Source organism: Eriocheir sinensis, chromosome 26, assembly GCF_024679095.1.
Source record: "Eriocheir sinensis breed Jianghai 21 chromosome 26, ASM2467909v1, whole genome shotgun sequence".
Classification (NCBI taxonomy): domain Eukaryota; kingdom Metazoa; phylum Arthropoda; class Malacostraca; order Decapoda; family Varunidae; genus Eriocheir; species Eriocheir sinensis.
In genome coordinates, this window is record NC_066534.1 from 10,113,688 (window position 1) to 10,130,933 (window position 17,246).

General features: G+C 41.8%; 1 protein-coding gene across 5 annotated transcripts in view; it reads right to left on the bottom strand.

Moving 5' to 3' along the window:
* LOC127003745 (major facilitator superfamily domain-containing protein 8-like) overlaps window positions 1–17,246 on the bottom strand; it is a 97,488-nt gene that overhangs the window by 49,192 nt on the left and 31,050 nt on the right. For 4 of the 5 annotated variants that reach the window (XM_050870734.1, XM_050870732.1, XM_050870731.1 and 1 more), the window contains exon 2: window positions 16,741–17,013. In XM_050870734.1, coding sequence (XP_050726691.1) covers window positions 16,741–16,847 — 107 coding nt within the window. In that variant the 5' untranslated portion in view covers window positions 16,848–17,013. Of the gene's footprint in view, window positions 1–16,740; window positions 17,014–17,176 lie in introns of all 5 variants that reach the window. The other variant, XM_050870730.1, reaches the window with a different exon arrangement.

The window sequence follows — 17,246 nt, forward strand, 5'->3', positions numbered from 1 at the left end:
TATTGAGTCCAACATCCACGTCGTTGATGTAAATAATGAAGAGCACTGGGCCAATTACCGAGCCCTGAGGGACGCCACTAGTGACCGGCGCCCACTCTGAGTTAAATTCGTCAATCACAGCTCTTTGTTGTCTGTTGCTCAACCAATTCGCGATCCATTGGTTTACTTGACCGTCAATGCCTATTTGATTTAATTTATAAAGTAATTTATGATGTGGGACTTTATCAAACGCTTTCTGGAAATCAAGATAGACTACGTCCACTGATTTGGTTACGTCATAAATTGAGAAGAGATCGTTATAGGAGGTCAGTAGGTTTGACAGGCAGGATCTTTTGTTACGGAAGCCATGTTGTGAATCCCCAATTAATGAGTGGCTTTCGAGGTAACTCACAATTTTGTCTCTAATTATGCTCTCGAGTAGCTCACCTACAACTGAAGTTAGACTAATGGGTCGGTAGTTACCTGGTATTTTTTTGTCTCCTTTCTTAAAAATCGGTGTCACGTTAGCCTTTTTCCAATCCGAAGGGACGATGCCTTATCGCAAGGACATATTGAATACGGTAGTGAGGGTGGAGAGTATTTCGCTCTTTGTTTCTTTAAGCAGTATAGGATATTCTTTGTCGGGTCCGGGACTTTTATTTGTTTTTAGTGAATGGAGAGCCTTAAGGACTTCATCGGTTGTTATTTCAAAATTAGGCAACGCATGCTCGAGATTTACAATAGTACTGGTGTTGGTGGTAGCGAGAGGAAGACTGTTAGTATTAAACACCGAGGAAAAGTAATTGTTTAAGAGGTTTGCAATGTGTTGGCTGTCAGTCACTAGTGCACCGTCGCTGTTTGTTAAAGGTCCAATACCACTTTTGATCGCCTTTCTGTTGTTTGTGTAACTGAAGAAAGATTTCGGATTATTTTTACAGTTGCCTGCAATATTTTCTTCATATCTACACTTTGCCTGAACTACTACTAGTCTTTTTACTCGTCGTCTGGCATCATTATAAAGTCTAATGTTTTCGGGCGTGCTTTGTTCTTTCTTTAACCTGTAAAACAATGTTCTCTCATTGACTGATTGTTTAATTTCGCTATTAAACCACGGTGGGCTTTTATTAGTGTTAATTCGCTTCTCGCACAAGGGGACGAATGTGTTCTGCTGAGTGAGTAAGTGATTTTTAAAGCTTCCTCTACGTTGCCGTCATCTGTGTGTGAGAGAGAGAGAGAGAGAGAGAGAGAGAGAGAGAGAGAGAGAGAGAGAGAGAGAGAGAGAGAGAGAGAGAGAGAGAGAGAGAGAGAGAGAGAGAGAGAGAGAGAGAGAGAGAGAGAGAGAGAGAGAGAGAGAGAGAGAGAGAGAGAGAGAGAGAGAGAGAGAGAGAGAGAGAGAGAGAGCTCTAATTATGCTTCGTCAGCTGCACGGTCCGTCGTAAATAGAAAAAAAATATCGGCCTTGAAATCAGGTGAGGATACACACAAAGATTCTCCCTGTAAGCTAATTACCCCTTTCCCTCTGAATATCATTAATGAAAGATATCAAACTTTTGCTCCACACAAGGCTGCTGAAGGGTTACTATATACAGACACGATATGCCAGGACATGGTTTTTTTATTTCATTCTATTAAACTAGTTATTATTTATCATCAACAACATTATTATTATTTTTATTATTATTATTATTATTATTATTATCATCAACTCGACACAATCTTCCAAACACCTATCCCCTATTCTTCGACAACACTCAGCTTTTTTTTTTTTTTACAACAAAGGAGGCAGCTCAAGGGCACAAAAAAAAGGAAACAATAATGAAAAAAAGCCCGCTATTCGCTGCTCCTAAAAAAGAATCATAAGAGGTGGCCGAAAGAAAGGTCAATTTCGGGAGGAGAGGTGTCCTGATACCCTTCTCTTGAAAGGGTTCAAGTCGTTGGCAGGAGGAAATACAGATGAAGGAAGATTGTTCCAGAGTTTACCAGCGTGAGGGATGAAAGAGTGAAGATGCTGGTTAACTCTTGCATAAGGGGTTTGGACAGTATAGGGATGAGCATGAGTAGAAAGTCGTGTGTAGCGGGGCCGCGGGAGGGGGGGAAGCATGCAGTTAGCAAGTTCAGAAGAGCAGTCAGCGTGGAAATATCGATAGAAGATGGAAAGAGAGGCACCATCGCGACGGAATTTAAGAGGTAGAAGACTATCAGGAGGAGGAGGAGAGCTGATGAGACGAAGAGCCTTAGACTCAACTCTGTCCAGAAGAGCTGTGTGAGTGGAGCCCCCCCACACGTGAGATGCATACTCCATGCGAGGGCGGACAAGGCCCCTGTATATGGATAGCAACTGCGCGCGGGAGAAGAACTGGCCGAGACGATACAGAACGTCCAACCTCGAGGAAGCTGATTTAGCGAGAGAGAAGATGTGAAATTTCCAGTTGAGATTTTGAGTTAAGGATAGACCGAGGATGTTTAGTGTTGAAGATGGTGATAGCTGAGTGTTGTCGAAGAATAGGGGATAGGTGTTTGGAAGATTGTGTCGAGTTGATAGGAGGAGAAATTGAGTTTTAAGGCATTGAAGGACACAAGGTTCCTTCTGCCCCAATCGGAAATGATAGCAAGGTCTGAGGTTAAGCGTTCTGCAGCCTCCAGCCTGGAGTCGTGTACTTCCTGTTGAGAGGGTCTTCCATTGAAAGAACTTGAATAATGCAGAGTGGAATCGTCGGCGTATGAGTGGACAGGACAGTTTGTTATGGAAAGAAGATCATTGATGAATAACAGGAAGAGAGTGGGTGATAGGACAGAGCCCTGTGGAACACCACTGTTGATAGGATTAGGGGAAGAACAGTGAACGTCTACCACCGCAGAGATAGAACGGACGGAAAGGAAACTAGAGATAAAGAAACAGAGAGAGGGATAGAATCCGAAAGAGAGGAGTTTAGAAAGCAAAGACTTGTGCCACACTCTATCGAAGGCTTTCGATATGTCTAGCGCAACAGAGAAAGTTTCACCGAAACGGCTAAGAGAGGATGACCAAGAGTCAGTTAAGAGAGCAAGAAGATCGCCAGTAGAACGCCCCTTGCGGAACCCATACTGGCGATCAGACAGAAGGTTAGAAGTGGAAAGGTGCTTTTGAATCTTCCGGTTAGGGATTGATTCAAAAGCTTTAGATAGACAGGAAAGTAAAGCTATAGGGCGGCAGTTTGAGGGATTGGAGCGGTCACCCTTCTTAGGCACAGGCTGTACAACGGCATACTTCCAGCAGGAAGGAAAGGTAGATGTTGACAGGCAGAGACGAAAGAGTTTGACCAGGCAGGGTGTCAGCACGGAAGCACAGTTTTTAAGGACAATAGGAGGCACTCCATCAGGTCCATAAGCCTTCTGAGAGTTGAGGCCAGAGAGGGCATAGAAAACATCATTTGGAAGAATCTTAATAACAGGCATAAAGGAGTCAAAGGGGGGATGAGTAGGAGGAATATGCCCAGAATCGTCGAAGGTGGAGTTCTTACAGAAAGTCTGAGCGAAGAATTCAGCCTTAGAGACAGATGAGACGGCAGTGCTGCCGTCAGGGTTAAGGAGAGGAGGGAAAGAGGAAGAAGTAAAATTGGAGGAGATATTTTTGGCTAGATGCCAGAAGTCACGGGAAGAATTAGAAGAAGCAAGGTGTTGACATTTTCTATTGATAAAAGAAGTTTTGGTAAGTCGGAGAAAAGAAAAGAAAGTTCGAAGGCTCTGGAACCTTTTGTGAGCTGCCTCTCTATCTTTAATAGCACGAGAACAAGCATGATTAAACCAAGGCTTTTTAGCATGAGGAGTAGAGAAAGAACGTGGAATGTATGCCTCCATTCCAAAGACAATCACCTCTAAGATGCGCTGGGCACACACAGAGGGGTCTCTCTCCTGGAAGCAGTAATCATTTCACGGGAAATCGGAAAAGTACATCCTCAGGTCGTCCCACCGAGCTGAAGCAAAATGCCGGAAGCATCGCCTCTTCGGTGGGTCCAGAGGATGTACAGGAGCGATAGGACAGGAAACAGAAATAAGGTTATGATCGGAGGAGCCCAACGGAGATAACAGTTTGACAGAGTAAGCAGAAGGATTAGAGGTAAGGAAGAGGTCTAGAATGTTGGGCCTGTCTCCAAGACGGTCGGGAATACGTCTCCGCCAGTTCTTCTCCCCCGCGCAGTTGCTATCCATATACAGGGGCTTTGTCCGCCCTCGTGTGGGGTATGCATCTCACGTGTGGGGGGGCTCCACTCACACAGCTCTTCTGGACAGAGTGGAGTCTAAGGCTCTTCGTCTCATCAGCTCTCCTCCTCCTACTGATAGTTTTCTACCTCTTAAATTCCGTCGCGATGTTGCCTCTCTTTCTATCTTCTATCGATATTTTCACGCTGACTGCTCTTCCGAACTTCCTAACTGCATGCCTCCCCCCCTCCCGCGGCCCCGCTGCACACGCCTTTCTACTCTGCTCATCCCTATACTGTCCAAACCCCTTATGCAAGAGTTAACCAACATCTTCACTCTTTCATCCCTCACGCTGGTAAACTCTGGAACAATCTTCCTTCATCTGTATTTCCTCCTGCCTACGAGTTTAACTTTTTCAAGAGGAGGGTGTCAGGACACCTCTCCTCCCGAAATTGACCTATCTTTCGGCCATCTCAATTTGATTTTTTTTTTTTTGTGGGAGCAGCGAGTAGCGGGCTTTTTTTTATTAACGTTTCCTTTTATTTTGTGCCCTTGAGCTGTCCCCTTTGTTGTAAAAAAAAAAAATAGTAGTAGTATTAAGGTTGTTATTGTCAGACGCTTCCAAGTCTCACTACAACAATTTCAAAAGGCCGAAAAGATCAGTATGATTCTAATGACTGTTTTTAGGTTCATGATAGAGGAAGAGTCAAACTATCAGGACAGTCATAAAAGTACCGCTGGAAATGCCCTAATTTCCTACGAAAACCCTGTCAAATATGTGTGCTTGGGAGCGAACATGACCATAAATGTTTTGAAGCCACCCTCGTGTGTTTGAGCAGTAGATGGCATTAATTTCTTCACCTAACAGGTACAGAGCTAATCGAATGCAATGCCTTGTGGGTCAAACAGTTCATGGCACCAGTCGTGTACATGCAAAAATCACATACGACTCATTGTGTCGGTATCTGCAGGACCTATTTTTTTTTATTTCATTCTATTAAACTAGTTATTACTTATCATCATCAACATTATTATTATTTTTTATTACTGTCATTATTATTATTATTATTATTATTATTATTATTATTATTATTATTATTATCATCATCATCACGATTACCATTATCATTTTATTCTTTGATTGCTTCATTCTAGGCGCAAAATATCTAACACATAATACGCTCCTTCTGCTTGTGAGTGTATTAGCAGTTCGAGCAAGGAAGGAGTCTTCGTGGCCTAGACAGTGAGGTGGCTAAAGACAACAAACCTTTTCTGGACCAGGATATAGTAGTGCTAGTGAAACAGAGCCTTGCGACACATGAAAATTACTAAATACACACACACACACACACACACACACACACACACACACACACACACACACACACACACCTTGTTGAAGACAAGAAAAACTTTCACAATCGACGCTCATGTGATTTGTAACTTTCCGTGCATAACACATTGGGGGCCATCAAGGAGTCTAGAGGATTAAATTTGTACTCCAGACTCCTTGGGGGCCACGGTGGACTAACGGGTAAAGGCTGCTGTCAGAAATGTTTGGTTGGGCGGGGGTCGCAAGTCTTTAGAAGTGATTTGGAGGGGTCGCAGGTCAATAAGTTTAAGAACCTCTAGCGCTAATGGCCGTTGGTCGATTTCCCCCCAAGCACTCACCCTGCTCACTCTATGGGGGGCGATCATGCACTGCGCAATACTCTTTGCCCCTCAGCCCAAACGATTTATTGGGCGTTATATATACGTATATATATATATATATATATATATATATATATATATATATATATATATATATATATATATATATATATATAGAGAGAGAGAGAGAGAGAGAGAGAGAGAGAGAGAGAGAGAGAGAGAGAGAGAGAGAGAGAGAGAGAGAGAGAGAGAGAGAGAGAGAGAGAGAGAGAGAGAGAGAGAGAGAGAGAGAGAGAGAGAGAGAGAGAGAGAGAGAGAGAGAGTGGAGTATCATTAATGAGAACAGAGACGAATTTGTTGAGATGGATGGAAAACTCAAAACCATATTAATGGTAGTGTGATAAAAGAAGCCTCCCACACATGCACTGCGTCGTACAAACAAATTCGCGTGTACAAAAAGTCCCTCAGTGATATGTGACATCACGGCACAGGCCGACCTGCTAGGGTACAGATGATAGCACAACGTTTTACAGCATCACCTCTAAAGCTGAAACTGCCTAGTTTGCTTGAGCTAGGAGCATTACTACCACAGTATGATGGACACTTTTTTTTTATCAACGTTCGACCTATGGGGCCGGTAGGCTTCTTTGGTGTGGCCTGATGGTCGGTCCCAACCCGTTATGATGCAGGCAAGTATTTAAAGTGGCGTCATCTTAGTTGGCCCATGTTGTCCCTCGGAGCTCATCTTTCATATATTTCATGGGAACTCTTGAAAATAAAATGTGTGGTAGCAGAAGATTCAAGGATTTCTCTTTTCATATGAGAGGTAGTGGTTTTAGGGGGACTTTCCAAAGTCCGAGTAAGTAGAGAGCAGCACTGTTGATGTTTTCAAAGATTAACCCTCCGCGGCCTTTGGGCCTTTGTCTAGTGACAGTGTGGCGACACGTCTCATCCCTCTGTTATAGTCCATCCCATCCTGATCTGCGTACCATGCGCGGGCTTTGCTATTTTGTCCATTTCATTCACTGCACTGTCATTTAATAGCTTATACCAAGCTAACCTCTGATCTTATGATTGTCCTTTCTCCTCAGAGTTCTACTTCGAGGTCAGGTTTATGGGATACTCTTCATTTAATAGTAGCTGAGCTACGGGGTCCATGTCAGTCTCACATTTGGCCATTTTTTCATGAAAAGTTGGCTGGAGTAGGTAGGAAGACACCTACCAAACGGGCGCAAGCCACTCCCGGTGAGGTATATATGAGAGGTGAGAAGGGCGCTGAAGCCCTCCAAAGACCCTTCCCATGTCCTCACTAACCGTTTCCCTATTGTCTCACCAACACCGGAGAGTAGTTCAGCATGCTCTCTAAAGACAGATCCTCTCTTTATCCACACCACACTACATTCACACAACATATACACCTTTTCCCAAAATTAAAATTTCAAAATGGCGTACCTACATCAAGCCTCGGAGTCCCCGCCTGGGGGGGGGGACCACAAATTCCCCCAGGGAGGACTCCCCTTCGGGCTGCCGACCCGAGAGGTGTCTTGATAACTCCTCGAACCTCTTTCTTCTCAATTTCTGCAACATTCGCGGTCTTCGCTCTAATTTTCATTCTGTGGAACATCATCTCTCCTCCTCTAAACCTCACCTTCTCTTCCTTACCGAAACACAGGTTTGAGGCTACTGACAGCAATCTCTACTCTGTTCCCTCCTACTATCTCTATCCTAAATTTCAATCCAAAGCTGGATGTTGCGCCTACGTGCGCAACGACATCACTTGCTCTCGTGCCCACAACCTTGACTCTTCTGAATTTTCTACCATCTGGCTAAGACTTCATTGTCATTCTATTACTAAATACATCTGTGCTGTTTATCTCTCACCTAACTCGACCAACTATGTAAAATTCTTTGACTATTTGAACTCTAAAGTGGAGCACATCTTGACCCAGTCTCCCTTCGCTGAAATCTCCATCCTAGGAGATTTCAATGTTCACCACCAGCTTTGGCTTTCATCCTCTTTCACTGACCATCCTGGTGAACAAGCCTACAACTTTGCTATCCTCAACGACCTAGAGCAGTTGGTCCAGCACCCTACACGTATTCCCGACCGTCTTGGAGACCGGCCCAACATTCTAGACCTCTTCCTTACCTCAAACCCTTCTGCTTATTCTGTCAAACTGTTCTCTCCGTTGGGCTCCTCCGATCACAATCTTATTTCTGCATCCTGTCCTATCACTCCTGTACACCCTCTGGACCCACCGAAGAGGCGATGCTTCTGGCATTTTGCTTCAGCTCGGTGGGACGACCTGAGGATGTACTTTTCCGATTTCCCGTGGAATGATTATTGCTTCCAGGATAGAGACCCCTCTGTGTGTGCTCAGCGCATCACAGAGGTGATTGTCTCTGGAATGGAGGCATACATTCCTCGTTCTTTCTCTACTCCTCACGCTAAAAAGACTTGGTTTAATCACGCTTGTTCTCGTGCTGTCAATGATAGAGAGGCAGCTCACAAAAGGTACCAGAGCCTTCAAACTAATGCTAATTATGAACTTTACATTTCTGCCCGAAATCGTGCCAAATCTATTCTCCGACTAACCAAAAATTCTTTCATTAATAGAAAATGCCAAAACCTTGCTTTCTCTAACTCTTCCCGTGACTTCTGGCATCTAGCCAAAAACATCTCCAACTTCACTTCTTCATCTTTCCCTCCACTCCTCTGTCCTGACGGCAACACTGCCGTCTCATCTATCTCTAAGGCTGAACTCTTCTCTCAAACTTTTTCTAAAAACTCCACTCTGGACGATTCTGGGCATATTCCTCCTACTCATCCCCCCTCTGACTCCTTTATGCCTGTTATAAAGATTCTTCAAAATGATGTTTTCTATGCCCTCTCTGGCCTCAATCCTCAGAAGGCTTATGGACCTGATGGAGTGCCTCCTATTGTCCTTAAAAACTGTGCCTCCGTGCTGTCACCCTGCCTGGTCAAACTCTTTCGCCTCTGCCTGTCAACATCTACCTTTCCTTCTTGCTGGAAGTATGCCTTCATACAGCCTGTGCCTAAGAAGGGTGACCGCTCCAATCCCTCAAACTACCGTCCTATAGCTTTACTTTCTTGTCTATCTAAAGCTTTTGAATCAATCCTTAACCGGAAGATTCAAAAGCACCTTTCCACTTCTGACCTTCTATCTGATCGCCAGTATGGGTTCCGCAAGGGGCGTTCTACTGGTGATCTCCAAGCCTTCTTAACTGACTCTTGGTCATCCTCTCTTAGCCGTTTCGGTGAAACTTTTGCTATTGCGCTGGACATATCAAAAGCTTTTGATAGGGTCTGGCACAAATCTTTGCTTTCTAAACTACCCTCCTACGGTTTCTATATATTATATACCAAGTCAAGTCATATGCAGCTTTGTGGGAGGAGACACGGCAGAGGCGTGGCTTATGCGTGACGTTGCTTGGAGCCAAACTAGAGAATGTAAAAACAGGGATTTAGAGAAAATGAAAAAAGGCGGACTAATTTAAATCAATCACTTCAACATGACCCTTCTCACACCCCACACCGTCGTTTGAAGGCATTGGAATTACAGTCACGCATAGCACAATAAAAAAGGCATATTTTTTCGTCAGCGGCTTGCCTGAATCCGCGGTGAAAGAAGGCGAGAATGCACATCCAAAGTGCACACACGGCCGCAACTTTAGTCACCTGTGAATTGGCTTCAAGCAGTGACATCTCAAGTAATGGACGGCGGACTTGATTTTGCGGCGCCCTTGTCATCAAGCCGCGAATTTTGGAAAATCAACCGCTTTGGTGCTAATCACTATAACTTCCTTATTTCTGGGGCTACAGGAATGTTTTTGGTATCAATCAACGGCAAAATGAAAGGGCTATATTTTTTGATAAGCGACCGGGCTCAAAAATTGACTCGCAAGAGTAAAAAATAGAATAAATTTGCCAAAAACGACTCTGAAAAAAAACCTATTTTTGAGTTCCCAACCATGAAACCCACTCATTTTTTGAGAATGTCAAAAAACTTATTTTACAAATAATTTAGCCCTACCAATGTGCTTTCCAATATGATGCATAACATTTCCCTACTCCCAGTAGTTTCATCGTTACAGCTCGAAACGTAAACCTTTTGAGAGAGATTTTGACGAACTCCAGACACTTTGACGATTTTGTCTAGTGTGGCATTGTTATTGCCTCTAGAAGGCTGTAATTTGGCATGTAGCCCCTCTTCGCGATTTAGTTTGACCAGCTCGAAGGATTTTTTGATAGCTCGATTCCAAGTTTGTCGTCGAGCCGTCGCAAAATAGCCTGTTTTTCGGCCCTTTTGCCACGATTTGGACATGTCCTAGTTTTTTGCTTATAATTTATTTTTACTTATTTAGTGCTTTCCAATTTCTTTTCTGATTATTAATCTGTACTTATAGAGCTTTCATTTGCCACCAATCACTCCTTCCAAGCTTTAGTAGTTTTTGCTCGAGCCTGACCAGAAGTCGCGACGAAAATTCGCCGAATCTGACTCATTTCACGTGCCGCAACGAAAAACCTTCCTGACGCCACAAAAATCAATATATCTCTATAAAGATTCATATATGAACACTTCAATATGTTGACTATCTTGTATTAAAATCATTTTAAGATATCTATATAAAAAGTTGCTATTTTTTTTATGATCATTTCACTATATAAATCAACCTATATTAAGCGCCTTATTATACATGTTATTTATTTTCATTTTATTCAGTATTCAACCTTATTTCTTCCCATTTATGAATAATACATTTCATTTGTTTTCTTTTGATACCATATATATATATATATATATATATATATATATATATATATATATATATATATATATATATATATATATATATATATATATATATATATCAGGGTTGGCAAAAACCAATGGTTTGAAAAAAAACATGTTTTTTGGTTTAAACCATTTTTTTTGTATTAAACCATGTTTTTTTGGTTTATACCAGTTTTTTTTTTTTTTTTTTTTTGCTTTTCAGTATTTTTATTCCAGTAATTCTATCCGTATATACATATATGAGTTTGAAAAGGAGTTATAGATAGATTTAGAGATGGATTTAGCAATATATTCATATGATCTTCATACAATCTGTAAGAGGCAAAATGCAGCTTCTCTAACATGACTTTTAATTGCAATGTTAAAGAGTAGTAAAACATGAAAGACCTCTTCTAATTTTCCAGTTGCATGCTACAAAAACAGTTGTATAAGAGAGAGAGAGAGAGAGAGAGAGAGAGAGAGAGAAGGGGGGGTGGGGGGGGGGGGGGGGGGTTTGCTGGCTATATCCCAAACCGCATACTGCCGCTGCATCGCACTCCCCGGAGTTAGGGGCGCTGTTATGATGACTCAAAACAACAATGGCCGCCTTAGCAAACACAGACTGTCCTATCTCCCACTCTTTTTCTGTTGTTCATTGATGATGATCTTTCCAAAACGAACTGTCCTATCCATTCCTACGCCGATGATTCCACTCTGCATTACTCAACTTCTTTTAACAGAAGACCCACCCTACAGGAACTTAACGACTCAAGGCTGGAGGCTGCAGAACGCTTAGCCTCAGACCTTACTATTATTATTTCCGATTGGGGCAAGAAGAACCTGGTGTCCTTCAACGCCTCAAAAACACAGTTTCTCCACCTATCCACTCGACACAATCTTCCAAACAACTATCCCCTATTCTTTGACAACACCCAGCTATCACCTTCCTCAACACTAAACATCCTCGGTCTATCCTTAACTCAAAATCTCAACTGGAAACTTCATATCTCATCTCTTACTAATTCAGCTTCCTCGAGGCTGGGCGTTCCGTACCGTCTCCGCCAGTTCTTCTCCCCTGCACAGTTGCTGTCCATATACAGGGGCCTTGTCCGCCCTCGTATGGAGTATGGATCTCATGTGTGGGGGGGCTCCACTCACACAGCTCTTCTGGACAGAGTGGAGGCTAAGGCTCTTCGTCTCATCAGCTCTCCTCCTCATACTGATAGTCTTCTACCTCTTAAATTCCGCCGCAATGTTGCCTCTCTTTCTATCTTCTATCGATATTTCCACGCTGACTGCTCTTCTGAACTTGCTAAATGCATGCCTCCCCCCCTCCCGCGGCCCCGCTGCACTCGACTTTCTACTCATGCTCCTCACTATACTGTCCAAACACCTTATGCAAGAGTTAACCAGCATCTTCACTCTTTCATCCCTCACGCTGGTAAACTCTGGAACAATCTTCCTTCATCTGTATTTCCTCCTGCCTACGACTTGAACTCTTTCAAGAGGAGGGTATCAGGCCACCTCTCCTCCCGTATTTGATCTTGCTTTCGGCCACCTCTTTTGTTTCTTTTTTAGGAGCAGCGAGTAGCGGGCTTTTTTTTATTATTGTTTTCTTTTTTTGTGTGCCCTTGAGCTGCCTCCTTTGTTGTAAAAAAAAAAAAGTACAATTTACAGTCCACAGACGCCAGTGTCACCATGGGTTTTTAACATCATTTCATTTTTGTTCACAATAAGGTGCTGGAAGTCAAAGACGTTGACCAGATTCTATAATATATCTAGTGAATAAAACATCAGAATAAAGCATTATACACATCAGATGAGGGTACCGTTCCTCTTGGAACCGTTTCAGGACCTAAAGTTCCTGATCAACCCAGAACGCGTACTGTTCGTGTTCGGTTACTAGTCTGCGGGTCTGTGAGGGAAAGGAGAAAGTGGCCTACGCTGCCCAGCAGTGCCCAGGATTGTACGCTACTTTACGATGACTTACTCTATCCCAGCTGTATTATTGTGTCTTACAAGTGGACTTAAGTATCAGAGTGTGCTAGGATCCGTTCCTGACCCGCAGTAAAGGCTATGAGTCGCAAAAACTTGGAAGTATTTGTGGCGTGTTCCTCGGAGGCATCGACGAATATGGCGGAAACGCTGCGGCATCACATTTTTATGTGCTTATAAAGACCCTGAGAAGCCATTTTAACGTGATTTTAGGAGTAAATAAAGCCGTTCGTATCGTATTCTCCCCTCACAGTGTGGCATCAAAGAAAGGAAGCCAGAAATCTTTAAAATGTGCTGATAGGCGTCAGTTTCTGAGTCAAAGAACTCCTCTGCATCCTTGTAATCTACTGCTGCACATTGGACTGCTGCTTGATTGGAAACAAGATATGAAAGACCAAAATTGTGTTTTAACTAAGCTAGAGTGAGGGAGGCCGCTGTGAGGGACGCGCAAGTTTGGCGCGAAAACGGGTCCTATGTAAGGGGTCTTGGCTTGTAACTCCCAAGAAAAGGCTAAGATAATACGCATTTGAAAGATGTGCAAGTCTTAAAAGTGTTGAGATAATGCAACGTGTGCGTGTGTCTACCATTCCAGTGCTTGAACAGTGCCCTACAGCGAAGGTGATGTGAGGGTGAGTGGGAGGATAAGATGACGCGCTAAATCCTTCTTGTGTCAGACCTCATAACGCCGAAAATATATAGATACGCATACGCTGAACTACCATGTAATTTAAATTGATACATACTGTATACTGAACATACTTAATTACAAAAACAGAGCAAATAGTGTATAGAAAAGTGAGTATGATTGTGTTTTAATTTTTATCTTGAACTATGAAAAATATTAGAAATTTTACTGATTCTATTCTATTCAAACAGGCACAGAGATATTATAATGCAGTGATCAAACCAATAACTATCAAGACTCAAGTTATTAGAAACAAAGTTGAAACTGTTGGTGATTAACCTAGTGCTGAACTATTCATCAATATGACAGGCGGAAAACCAGACTATATTTGGAATTTTTTTGAAAAAAAGGTTGTTGAAGGCAGAAAAGGCTGCCGAGCAGTTTGTTAAAATTGCCGTAAAGCAATGGAAGGACAAATAGTACGAATGAAGAGTCATTAAAGCAATTTGTTTTCAGTTACTTTGAAGTTACAGCATTTGAATAGAGATTTGAGTTTACCAACTGACGTTTTCATCCTGGTGTTAGTAAAATGACTGTACATAATAACAAAAATTAAAACCACATATAATTAAAACCACAATACCTGATGAAACTAAAAAAGATTCACAAAAACACTGGTTTTATTGATGGGATTTTGGTTTAAACCAGGGGTGTCAAACTCATGGCCCGCGGGATAGTCATAAATGGCCCGCGGTATCACGGTAACTTCAATCTTGTCAATGTATTTTCTACCCTTGTTGGCCCCCATGACGGCACTTCAGAGTATGAATTGGCCCTCGAAGGGTTTTGAGTTTGACACCCTTGGTTTAAACCGCCAACCCTGCTGTACATAATTAAAATCTTACATATAGTTAAAACCACAATACTGATACACAACAAAGATACACACAAAAGAAAAAAAAAGGTTTTATTAGTTGGTTTAAACCACTTGTTTTTTTATTGGTTTAAACCATGGTTTAAACCATTTGGTTTAAACCGCCAACCCTGATATATATATGTATATATATATATATATATATATATATATATATATATATATATATATATATATATATATATATATATATATATATATATATATATATATATATATATATATATATATATATATATATATATATATATATATATATATATATATATATATATATATATATATATATATATATATATATATATATATATATATATATATATATATATATATATATATATATATATATATATATATATATATATATATATATATATATATATATATATATATATATATATATATATATATATATATATATATATTGATTTATATAGTGAAATGATTATATAAAAATAGTAACTTTTTATATAGATATCTTAAAATGATTTTAATACAAGATAGTCAACATATTGAAGTGTTCATATATGAATTTTTATGCCGATATATTAATTTTTGTGGCGTCAGGAAGGTTTTTCGTCGCGGCGCGTGAAATGAGTCAGATTTGGCGAATTTTCGTCGCGACTTCTGGTCAAGCTCGAGCAAAAACTATTAAAGCTAGGAAGGCGTGCTTGGTGGCATATGAAAGCTCTATTAATACAGATTAAAAATCAGCAAAAAAGTGGAAAGCATTAAAATAAAAAATAAAAGTTATAAGCAAAAAACTAGGACGTGTCCAAATCGCGGCAAAAGGGCCGAAAAATAGGCTATTTTGTGACGGCTCGACGACGAACTTGGAATCGAGCTATCTAAAAATCATTCGAGCTGGTCAAACTACATTGCCAAGAGGGGCTACATCCCAAATTACAGCCTTCTAGAGGCAATAGCAATGCCACACTAGACAAAATCGGCAAAGTGTCTGGAGTTCGTCAAAATCTCTCTCAAAAGGGTTTATTTTTCGAGCTGTAGCGACGAAACTACTGGGAGTAGGGAAATGTTATGCATCATATTGGAAATCACATTGGTAGGGCTAAAATATTTATTAAATAATTTTTTGAAATTCTCAAAAAATGAGTGGGTTTCAAGGTTGAGAACTCAAAACTAGGTTTTTTTCAGTCGTTTTTTGTGCGAATTTATTCGATTTTTTACCCTTTCGAGTCGGTTTTTGAGCCCGGTCGTTTATTAAATAATATAGCCCTTTCATTTTGCCGTCGATTGATACCAAAAATATTTCTGTAGCCCCAGAAATAAGGGAGTTGTGGCGATTCGCACCAAAGCGGTTGATTTTCCAAAATTCGCGGCTTAATGACAGGGCTGGGGCAAGTGTCCGGTCCATAGTGTAGGCCTGTAGGGTTCACTGGCGTACCATCCCGCTGCTCTGCCCCAAGCCGCCCCCTACGCGTGCTGGTCGCAGTTTTGAAGGCAGAGTGACTTGACTTGGTATAATTATATCCTAGACTTTGCTGACCATGAATGTTCCGAATGGCGCCGCGAAAATTCTTTTGGGTCACTTTGTGCATTTTTTGGGAAATGCACGAATAGTGCTCGTGTTATGCACCAACCCCGGTGCCCATCGCATTATCGAACAGTCAGAATTCTGACCCTGAACTCAGCATGACAATAGCCAGAACGGAAGCCAGCGTCAGGGTCACACGACATGGAGGAGAGATAGGAGGGGAAGGGGGAGAAATCGATGAAACCGAAGGTAAAAGTGAAAGTAGGGGTGTTCGATCCTACCCTACGAAGACATGCGACGCACGGATAGTTATTCAGACATGTGTGTGTGTGTGTGTGTGTGTGTGTGTGTGTGTGTGTGTGTGTATCAACTTGCTTACCATTTCGAGTCAAAAAAATCTAATTACATCTTAGTTATAGACTTTCATTTCTAGGTTTTGTTGTAATGAATACTATATCGAATAACAGAGTTTTTCCTTTTAAAAATTAAAAAAAATTTTTTTGATAAGTGTTCAAGGGGTACGTTTCATCGGAGGGTGAAGTTATTGTCGTGTTCTAAGCTGAACGAAACTTTTCATAATTATTCTGTATCTCACTTCCGTCGACGACTCATTTTGCAGAGAGTGATAATTAGCTTTGTTACTATAAAGTTGCCGTTATGAAGTGACGAGAGAGAGAGAGAGAGAGAGAGAGAGAGAGAGAGAGAGAGAGAGAGAATGTGTCTGTGATTTACCCTAGTCTGACTCTGACAACTCGTCAGTCTCACGATCGCCAGTCAGTACCCTTCCCGAATGAGCATGAATCTCACAGGTGACAGATCTTTGGGTACGGCTGCAACCTCACACTCACACACACCCGGGAGGCGGGTCACAATCCCTGACCGAAACCCGGTGCTCATTCACCGCTGCGCGGCCTTGTGGTGAACACACAGCATGGCCAGGGCGCGTAATCAATACCTTCACCTTCAGAGTGAGGACATGGACGGAGAAGGCTGGGGCACCATGCAAAGAAAGTGACTAAAACATTCATGACACTCTTGGCAGAGGTATGCAACCATGCACATATATATATATACGTTTACTTACCGGTTGGCAGCGGCGTTGGCAGCTTCATTTCGGGAGGACACTAGTCCTGTTCTAACAACTGTCTCCTCCTCCTCTGCCTCCTCAGTCATATGCTGGCCGTGAGACATCTTCCTCTGTTTCCTCCTGAAGCCTGCACAGTAGTGCACACACCCTCACGCCGCCACCTCACTGATCCAAGGAAGATGGTCACGTCACGTACATTCTTGGAAAAATTTAGTCCAGGGCATGGGTTGTTTGTTGCCAGTACGCCGCGTGTGACATCCAATGTAATGCCTAATAAAAATGAAAAACGATGATACAATTAACCACCACACCAAATAATAATGATGATGATGATAATAATAATAATAATAATAATAATAATAATAACAACAACAAGTGCAATTAGCTTGTCGTGGTCACTGGTGCAAGTTGATAACTATGAAGATAAACTTACGTGCACTTAAGTTTCTAGTAGAGCACACACGCGTTTATCTCGTCCCAAACACTTACACCACATCTACCCC